The 10551-nt window shown below is 32.3% G+C and overlaps 2 protein-coding genes across 2 annotated transcripts; both read left to right on the top strand.

Annotated features, from left to right (window-relative positions):
• The first annotated feature begins 235 nt into the window (after positions 1-235).
• LOC103489916 (uncharacterized) lies at positions 236-1168 on the top strand. The gene is made up of 3 exons (XM_008449261.3): positions 236-379; positions 476-581; positions 673-1168. The coding sequence occupies exons 1-3, from the start codon at positions 344-346 to the stop codon at positions 822-824; spliced, it is 294 nt and encodes a 97-aa protein (XP_008447483.2). The 5' UTR covers positions 236-343; the 3' UTR covers positions 825-1168.
• A 4832-nt stretch (positions 1169-6000) lies between these two features.
• On the top strand, positions 6001-7393 carry LOC103489908 (protein SLOW GREEN 1, chloroplastic-like). Its single transcript, XM_008449251.3, has one exon. The coding sequence runs from the start codon at positions 6069-6071 to the stop codon at positions 7104-7106; it is 1038 nt and encodes a 345-aa protein (XP_008447473.1). The 5' UTR covers positions 6001-6068; the 3' UTR covers positions 7107-7393.
• The last annotated feature ends 3158 nt before the right edge of the window (positions 7394-10551 follow it).

Below are 10551 nucleotides of genomic sequence, written 5' to 3'. Positions count from 1 at the left end.
AACACTGTAGCCACGTAAGCGACAAACACAATGCTAGATTTTAATCTCTTGAAATCGTCTCTCCACCAATCCTCGCGTTCCTCCCACGTGGGCATCGGGCCCTACATCCAATGACGTCGTCTCTCTTTTTACCCTTTTTTTTTAATTAGAAAATTCCATTAAATTATATTATTTCCCATCAAATCCACCACTTGATGTTATTATATATATTTATATATATATATATATATAAATAATGTAATCACCTCTCCATTTTCCCACCCCCACAATATTTTCTCTCACTTCTTTTCCCTTCACTTTCTCTCGTTTTCTCTCCATCCAAACAGAAATCATTCCCACCACCATGGACGATGACCCCTCTGCTTCATACATCCACATGGTATTTTCTTTTTCTTTTTTTAATTTTTATTATTTGTCGATTTTATATAATGAACGGGTGGATGATATGCGGGCGTATGTTTGTTACGGTGTGTAGGTGCACCACCTGATCGAAAAGTGTATAATTTTCAACATGACTAAAGAAGAGTGCTTGGAAGCTCTCTCCAAACATGCAAACATCGAACCGGTCATCACTTCCACCGGTTCGTTTCTCTCTCACGTGACATAAATGCACGGACTCCCATTTCCCTTTCATTTTATTTAAAAAAATTATTTATTTATTTATTTCCTTAGTGTGGAATGAATTGGAGAAGGAGAACAAGGAATTCTTCGAAGCGTATAAGAAGAAACGACGTGACGTTACTACGAAGGAGGGGAATTCGTCCGACACGACGGATTTCAATCTGCTGGGTTCGAGGGATACGACGTCGTCTCTGAGGCGGTAGGTGAATAGACAGGCGGCGGTGTCGTAGGCTAGGTGGGAATTAATAAAATAAAGAAAAGAAAAGAAACGTAGTGACGGCGGCGATGCGATGTACAACGTCGTTTTTAGGGATGGTAGTGTAGGTGGAATGGAACAGCGGGAACGGCGGCGTAGGGAGGGGCCGCGATGGGGTAGTTGAGAGGGGGTGTGAAGATATTTTGGGATACTATGGCTGACACGTGTGGACACGTGGCTACACGTGGCATCGTGCTCTTAACTTTTTAAAATATGTATCGCTGTCGTTTGCTGATTGGGATTGTCGGGAGATGTAGGGATTTAAGTGGAATTTCTCTTCTTTTTTTTTTTCTTTTTTTTTTTTTTTTGTATCTTATTTTATTTTGCTTGAAACAAAATTAGCCGTCGAAGTTAATTGGTAATGCCACCTGTTTCCTTTTTTTCTTTCATTCTAATCTAATATGAAAAAGGTAAACTTGATAAGTAACATTAACAAATTAAGTCTTCTTTTATGGTGGATTAAATTTCTGAATTTTAAAATTTAAAAGTATGGAAGGTCCTGAAATTTGCACTTGTTATTGACGCCCTTGTTGCTTATGTTCTTGCGATATGTTGTTATGTTTAGAAAGTTGAGGAAGTTTTGATAATGGTAAATAAAATAATTTAACCGAGTTTAACTAATTCGTGCCGTTTGAGTTTGAGTTGAGTTAGGTTATCAAAACTCATTTAGGTTTAAATGCAAATCTCATGAATTTTAGGGAGTTAATGAGTTCAACTAAAACGAATCTACCAAACTTATTATTATTCTAATAAACGTTAGTTGCATAAATGACCAAAAAAACCTAAATTAATGGTATATACAGTGCAAAGATAAAATAATTGCATATTTAGTACAAAAAGTTAGTAAAAAAAAATAAATTACTCATGAGTTGCTATCATTGTGGGTTTTCTTTTCAAAATTTTCAAATCAAAAGCTATCATCGATGATGTATATCACTAATAGTTGTTACGACGGATAGATACTATTACTAACAACTTTTAATTCGAGAAATGTCATTTTGTATGCACACTTCTTTTAGATTTTCTCACGTTGAAAGTTATGCAATTAATGAATATTAATGATAGTTGCTAACAGTTGTTGATAGCAACTATCAATGATAACTTTCTATTTGCCACCCTTACAAGTGTTTGTTTCTTGATTTTTCGAATTTAAAGCTATCAAATATCTATCATTGATAGCAATTGATAGATGTTAGAGTTTATATCGCTGATAAATGTTATCAATGATATATTTTTATTTAAAAAAAGTGCTATCAATTGATATCGGTAAAAACGACTATTAGCGATGGCTTCTATCAATAATAGTCACTAAATGGACACACTAACTTTTAATTTGAGAAACGTGGTATGGATTGTTGCTAAAAGTTGAAGAATATCACTGATACTATCTACCAATGATGTTGCTAACCGTTGAAGAATATCATTGATATTATCTACTGATTGACATGTGGTTGTTTCTTTTTAGCACAAATGGACAAAGAAAAGAGATAGGATTAGCATCCTACTAGTGATAACTTTTAATCACTAATAACATGTTATTCATGATAGCTTCTATCACTGATAGTATAAATGCAAACTTTATTTACCTAATCGATAGATGTCATGTAATTTTTTACTTTATGATTTCAAGTCATTGAAAAGACTATTAAAAATAGTATAAAAATGAGTATAGACCAAAGGTTGCAGTTAAAAATATAGACGAGCTTGTCGTTGAAAAAGATGAACAAAACCAATCAAAAAAATTTCTATTGAAATATTACAAATGTAATGATTAGGTGTTTGTTTGACGTTTAATAGATTTTTGGTTGACAATAGATTGTTATATATTTTTATTTGGCCTTCGATTGTAATGGTTAAGCTTTTATAAATCACAATGTTAACAAGATACGGTTAATATAGTTTTGAAATGAAATTGATATAGTTGTGCAACTTTTATTGAAACAAATTATTGATTTTGGGCTATGCTATCAACATTTATATGTACCATTTAGAAATTCAAAGTTCAAGCTATGATAAATTCATGAAAAAAAAAACATTGATAAATTGGCATATTGGTATGATGTTATTGATAAAAGTCATCACTAATAACATTATATCATCGATATTATGATACCGCTGATAGCATGAGAGAAGATAAACTAAAAGGCAAAATTAGCATTTTAAAAAAATTTACCAGAAAAAATTTGTCATTTTTATAAATATCGTTCTCTTGTTCTATATATATATATAATTTGTGCTATTTGAGTCAACTTTCTAATTATTAATTGTCTTTTTTACTGCACAACCATATATGATATATTTTATTTTAATTTTATCTATTCCCATAACTTTTTAAATAAAATGTTCTTCAACAAACACCTAACAAATTTCAAATCAACCCATAAAAGTAATCTCTTTCCTTTTTTCTAAAAAAAAACAATCTAGGTATTCAATTTGGAATGGTGCCTTAAATAATAAATATGAGCCAACAAACGAAGTTGGAAAAGAAATTCTAATAGACAAGTTTTGAATGCATAATTTTATACTTCCAACACTATATTATATCACTAATCGACTAAATCACCTGAAGCTTTTAAGTCAATAAATTTAATATTTGTATATATTAAAATTTAATGGTTGTAAATGAATTCTCACTCATTGGGGTGTCAAAATCAGGCATCAATTATAAATGATTGTACCATTGAAGGAAAAACATGAGGTTCGGAATGGGAAAGAAGGTTTAAAGAGCTTTTGGGGGCCAAATTGGTACAATTTATTAGACTTCATAGTACAATAATTCCATCTTCTTTCTTTTTCCCATTTTGGTGGGATTTCCTTTTTTTTCTCACTAGCTCATTAACAATGTGTTTGAGAATCATTGATATTTTGACGTCGAAATCCACTCACACTGTACCATTTAATACTCGTTTTGTAATCATTTCATATCTAGAACGAAACTTTCTAAAAACAAAATCTATTTCTTTTTACGGTTATAATCATTCGTCTATCGATGCGTATACTAAATAAATGTATTGATTTGAGCCATACAATATTCTCAATAATAAAATTAGATACTTCATTATTATTATTATTATTTTTTAGAAAAAGAATAAGAAAAATGAATGGAAAGATGAAGCTTGGGACATATTTTTAGGTAGCTTACTCTCTAGGTTAACTTTTTAGGTTTTTTTTTTTGGCTTTTGCTCAATATACACGAACTAATATCCAACAAAATAAATAACTCATAAAGGAAGACCCCATGCTACCTTCCCATTATTATCTATTTCACCTTTCATAAGTGAATGTGGGGAAACTCTTTGTTTTTCTCACCTACATCACTATCATGCATACTAAAACTATAATATGAGATTTATAAACACATAAAACCACTCAAACTAAAACAAAGTTGAAATCATCAAACAATGATTTCTCTATATATATTTTTTTGAAAAAGTCTTTTAAGTATAACGTGGGATGTGAAGATTTGAATCTGAGATCTTTTGTCTTTAAGAACAAATATATCCTAGTTAAGCTAAACTCATATTGTCAATTTTTCCATATTTTTTTTATATATACATTATCACTGATGTATGAATCAAAACTCATAAAATGTCATTGTTTATATGCTTCTTGTTACTTAGATCTATACGTCGTTGTATTTTAATGAATTTAGAGATATGTTGATGATTTTAAGTTTTAAGCATGAGAACAAATAATATTAAATCGTTTGTACGTCATTTGGAAAGAGAAAAACTTAAAATGAAAAAAATATTTTGGGTGTGTTTGGGGGAAGGAAAGGAATAAGGGGGAAAATGAATAAGGAAATTGAGGGATTATGAAAAGGAAATGATTATAATAATTATTGTTTGGGGGAAGAATAAGTGAAAGGATCGTGAGAGATTATTTATAATCCTTATTTATAATCCTTGTTTAGGGGAAAAAATAAGTGGGGAAGAATATGACAATTTTTTTTTATTATTTCTTTTTTTTAATTAATACAAATATAATTTTTTAAAGATTTATATTGTAAATTATGTACATAAATATTCGTATTTTATTTACCAAAATTTGAAATTTTTATTAGAAAACATGTCCCATTAGTTTTCGTAAATACGATGTTAATTTTGAACATTTTGTATGTAAGTTTTCTGTGCCAAAAAAATTAATTAATGTGTTACATGTGAAAGAAAGTACATATATTTTCTTTAAATTGATGTTGTAATTGCAATATCGAAAAATTGCATGTTGTTAACAATCGATTTAAAAAATTTTATTATTATTTTTTAATTCGTACAAATGTATTTTTTTAAATTCGTATTATAAATCCAATATACAAATATTTATATTTTATTTACCGAAATTTGGAATTTTTATTGGAAAACATGTTTCATTAGCTTTTGTAAATATGATGTTAATTTTGAACGTTTCGTTGGCAACCTTTTCGTGTCAAAAAATTAATTGATGCATTACTTGCGAAAGAAATTACATGTATTTTCTTTAAATTGATGTTGTAAGTACAACGAAAAATTACGTATCGTTGACAATAGATTTAAGAAAATGACGGTCAACGTAATAGCATTGAACTGAAATGAAATATGGGAAACAAATGTTTTTTTTTCGAGTGCAGTTAAACGATGAACATCAATTCTATCATACAACTCTATTTTGAAATATAATATTAAAATAATAATAATAATAATAATAATAATAAAATTCTTAATTTAAAATAATAAAAATAATAACTTCACACCTCTTAAGGAAGAAATAAGAAGGAATAAGAGGGAATAAGAGGGGATTGAGAGGAAGAAAGAGAAGGATTAAGAAGGAAATAAGAGGATTAAATATATTCTTTTCCCTCCCCTTATTTCTTGCCCCAAACATGAAAAGGATTATATAGTCCGTTCCTTTCCTTCCCCCCAAACATACCTAAAGAGTTGTAGTTGGATAGTAATTAATTGGTAAAGAAAATTAAAAGGTAACTTATAATTAATCTCATATTCCCCATTAATTTGCAATCGAGAAGTTTAGAATAGACCATTACAGTGGTTAGATCTTCAAGAAATATAATAGAGTCAGTGGGCTTTTGGTATGGGCCGAAAGCCCAAATAGATTTTAAATAATTGAAGTTTGGGCCTTTTTGGCAGCAGAGAGATAAACCTTGTAATATCGCTCCTTCTCGTCTCTTCGCACAGCTGCTCGAAGGTAAACAGCCATGGAGTCTCTTCCCTCACTTCACCACCGTCGTTTTTCTTCTCACCAACTCCTTTCCTTCAGCCACCGTCTCTCTTCCTTCTCTAAACCCATTTCTTCTCTCTCCTTCCGCTCTCCGCCGCCGTCTCGCCTCCGTTCGTCTGTCAGGTCCTTGCGTGTTAAAGCCTCATCCTCTTCATCGACCTCCGACGATACCACCTCTCCTAACGGCGGCCTTCTATCGGGATTTCTCAAAACCGCTTGTATCTCCGTTGCCGTTGCTGCATTCTTCTTTCATCGCTTCGACTATCGACGCTTTGTTGCTGTTGCTGTCCAGGTGGCGCCGGAGACGACGGAGTCTACTGATGAATCGACGGAATATGAGGAAAATGAGAGCGTTGTAGAAGAGAAACGGGCTGATGATTCGAATGATGTCGAAGCTCTTCGATCTCTCGTTGAGGAGAGTGTGAAATCAGGTAAACTCCCAGAAGCAGTTGAAGCCCTAAACCGTTTGATTGAACTTGAACCCAATGACGTTGAGTTGCCTATGTTAAGGGCTAATTTCCATAGCTATATGGGGGAGCTTGAATTGGCGAAAAATGAATTTGAGGAGATTTTAGCGAAAGACCCACTTCGCGTTGAGGCTTATCATGGACTTGCAATGGTGGCGGAGCAACTGAATGATAATTCATTGAAGGACGTTACTAAAAGGATCGAAGAAGCAATGGAGAAATGCAAGAACCAGAAGGACAAGTCAGATATAAGGGATTTCAAGCTCTTGGTCGCGCAAATTAAGGTAATGGAAGGGAGTTATCTTGATGCGTTGAAAGCTTATCAAGAACTTGTGAGGGAGGAGCCAAGGGATTTTAGGCCATATCTATGTCAGGGGATCATATATACTCTGTTAAGGAAGAGTGAGGAAGCTGAGAAACATTTTGAGAAATTTAGGAGACTTGTTCCAAAGAACCATCCTTACAAAGAGTACCTTGATGATAACATGTATGCGACAAAGTTTTTTGCTCAGAAAGTAGAAAAGGAGGGAGCTGGTTCGAAGAGATGAGATGAGTTCACACCCTGCTGCTTCTGTATGAGTTATCTCCTCACTTTTCACTGCTGTTCTAGAATAGAGTCATTTTTGTTAGTCTTTAGTAGTTTGGGATTCATTAGGGTGGTGTTATATATCTGAATTTTGCCTGAAGTTTTATGTTTGTCTGAATCTTTCAATTGAGTCTCCTATGGAGAATACTGATTATACTTATCTCTAGCATTCCTGAAAGTCTCACAGAAGCCGTGTTCCTTTCACTTGTTCAAACAAGTATTTTTTCTATAAACATGAAGATTGTTGAAGCTGTATTTGAAAATAATTATAGAATCATAATCATAGTTTTCTTTTCTTTGGGGGGGGGGGAGGTTTGAAGAAAATTAGTGTCGGCACCAGTAGTTCAAGGGACAAGTTGTAGTTTAAGATATCTTCAAATTTGATGGAATCCCCACTTGAGATGTTTGGGGGAGTTCTCTCAGGTGTTTAGTTCAAATTTCTTCGGTTGAAAGTTAAAAATATATATTAACTAGATTGGCACGTCCAAAGGGCCGTCATCATATCTAGCCTTTGGTGGAAAGTTTTGAATGAAAATCTTTGATGAGGTCTCTTGGGATGAATTAAGGGTATTAGTGGATTAACTCCCTAGTAATCAGAGGGACGAGCTGTAGTGTAAGATGTCTTTGAGGGTATTTATTCTCAAATTTTGATAGCATTTGCATCCTGGATGACCCTTGGGATGTTTGGGGGAGTTCTCCTAGGCCTAGGGTTCAATTTTCTTAGGGCAAAATGTTAAATGGAAATCTTTGAGGTCTCTTTGAGTTTGGATTAGGTCCAATGTTTTAAAAAGCTATTAAGGCTTACGTCTTGAACGCTAAGTTTTAGCCACAAGACTTGCACCTTTGTTGAGCCACAGAAGGTTTATGCCTTTATAGAAATGCACCAAGGCTTAAGTCTAGCGAGTAGAAAAGTAATAGGGGCCGTGGGACAAAGATTATCAAGCACTATAATAGCCATCTCTTGTTACAGTAAACACTAATTTAAAACTCTCTAATTAGCTACGGTAAACAATATTTTAAAACTTCCAAATTTGCTATAGCATTTACTATTTACTACCATTTTTACTATTTGATGTTCATCATTTTTTTTATTCTTTGCTATAGTGTCTTCTATTTCCTTGTCAAACTAAAGTAGTCTACACACTAAACACATACTATTATAACCATAACTAAAATAATCTACACCCCAAACACGAACTAATGTTGGACTATAATAACTCGCTTCTTGCCCCAAACACCCCATAGTGATTTGCCTAAAAAATTTGAGATGAGCTGTGACAATTTGAACTTGGGCTACTTTTACTGCCGGGACTTTAAGAACATTGAAGGCATAAAGTTACAATATAAATCAACCGTATTAGTGATAATAGTAGCAGTGATGATGATAAAGTTAAAGGCTACTTTTAGAAGTTTTGGGGGTGAATTTAGGATTTGTAAAATATTTTTAATCACCATTTGAGGCTTACACCTCATCCTACTTCGAGGCTTACACCTTAGCTCTTTAAGAGGAAAAGGCTCAAGACTGCCTTTAGTCTTTTAAAACATTGATTAGATGTAGATAGTGGGACGGTGCTTGATACCACAAATATTATTATCTTATGGCATCCTTCCTAAAATATGCCTACTTTTAGGTACATAACTATATCCTTTTTCTAATCAATCATAAGTTGGACAGTGGTTAGGTCAAAGTAAGTTGTAAAGCCAAATGTCGGAAGAGTACGAATTCAAGTTGTGATGAAATTCTGCTTAAGACAATAAATATCCTACAAGTTTTTCCATGTAACAAGGTAAAGCAATTGCTGATTTTCTCCTGGAATTAGTTTGATGATATGCATACATTACCCCAAGAATGCCTCAGTATATGCATATGATAAGAATTTTGAACTTTGCAGGGTTAGGTATATGCATATGTACCCTCAACTTTATAATTGTAGGAAATTGAAAACAACATGATCAAATACCATGCTGCAAAGGTTGGTGTGACTTGTATAGTGATCAAATTCCATCAATTGTTTAAGATTTTAGGATGTAAAAGGACCTGATCCTCTTAATCTGAGATCCCATTTAGTTTGGTTGATTAATGCTTTCCAGTTCTCCATGTATTTATGCCATTTTGGTCTTGCTTTTATTCAGGTTTGCACTTTGGGAGAAATCTGCATAACTATGCCTTTTTGTTTTATTCTGCTGTCTTCATCACCCAGATTCATTTCTCTAGTTTCAGGATTCATTACACAATTGGGATTGTCAACAATGGATTAACAAGATTAAGACTTCATGTGAAGTTGAAGTCTTAGTGAAAAATGATATATATTTTTCTTATTGGGACATGCACGAAGGTTTGTATAGAATGCTTTTCTAAGTTGTCGTTAGAGAAGTGCTGTTAAGTGCGAAGAAAATGTTTTTAAATTCCCAATAAACCCTACGTCTAGATAGGAGATTGGTTCGGAGGGTTGGAGCATAGGAACTTGGTTGATTTAGGGATGTGAGCAAATTGAGAACATAAGAACTTGCTCGACATTAAGATAAGAATAATTGCGCGTTACAATTTTGATTGGTTTGTTGAAAGAAAAAGAAGAAGAAGAAGAAGAAAGAAGAAGAAATTGCCTTTTTAGGCAGGATTGGGAATTAGATTGTGGTTGGGTAAATTTCCATGAAAAAAGAAGGTCCATTTAATCCTCTTTTAAGATCTCTTTTAGTTTTGGAGAATAATTCTAGAAGCCTTTTTAAAAAGGAAAATAAACAATAATAACAATAGTTTACATTTTGGTTATGAACATATACAAACAAGGTTTTCTGGAATTCAATTTGATTACAAAATCTATTTTAAGTGAATTATAGGTTAAATTACAATTTTAAATTTAGTCAGTAAGGTTATTTTTGTATATTTGGTTTATGAACTTTAAAAAAAAAAAAAACATTGTATAATTGTCTAAGTAAGCCTTTTCAATTATTATAAGATAAAAAAGTTGGGTGATACAATAATTAAAAAGCAATCGAAAAAAAAAGGCATGATTTTTGGATTAGACTAATCTAACATTTTCTTTAATTTGATAAAAGAAACTTATTCTCTTTAATCTTTGTAACTGTTACAATGTTGAATATATACATTCACAACCCAATTGAATATAGTTACGTAAACATAAAATTAATTACTTTTTAATTCCTTTCATTTTTTTCTTATACGTTGATTTTGAAATTTTAAATAAACATTGATCACATGTTTGGAGTTATGAATGGAATGGACTATAACAATCAACATGGACTATAATGGCCGTATGAGATAATGTTAAGTTTTAGTTAAAGATTTGGATTAGGATTTGAAATAACCTACACATTATAACCCTAAGACCTCGTCTTTTTCGTAGGGACTATGGAATTTTAATCTAAAAAAAAATTAAAATGAATTT

The sequence above is a fragment of the Cucumis melo genome, chromosome 8 (assembly GCF_025177605.1).
Source record: "Cucumis melo cultivar AY chromosome 8, USDA_Cmelo_AY_1.0, whole genome shotgun sequence".
NCBI classification, from domain to species: Eukaryota; Viridiplantae; Streptophyta; class Magnoliopsida; order Cucurbitales; family Cucurbitaceae; genus Cucumis; species Cucumis melo.
This window is presented reverse-complemented; position numbering and strand designations above follow the sequence as displayed.

Coding starts and splice junctions, on each gene's coding strand:
- LOC103489916 (XM_008449261.3), top strand. CDS start 344: ATGGACGATGACCCCTCTGCTTCATACATCCACATG. Junction 380..475: donor CTGCTTCATACATCCACATG/GTATTTTCTTTT, acceptor TACGGTGTGTAG/GTGCACCACCTGATCGAAAA. Junction 582..672: donor ACCGGTCATCACTTCCACCG/GTTCGTTTCTCT, acceptor TTATTTCCTTAG/TGTGGAATGAATTGGAGAAG.
- LOC103489908 (XM_008449251.3), top strand. CDS start 6,069: ATGGAGTCTCTTCCCTCACTTCACCACCGTCGTTTTTCTTCTCACCAA.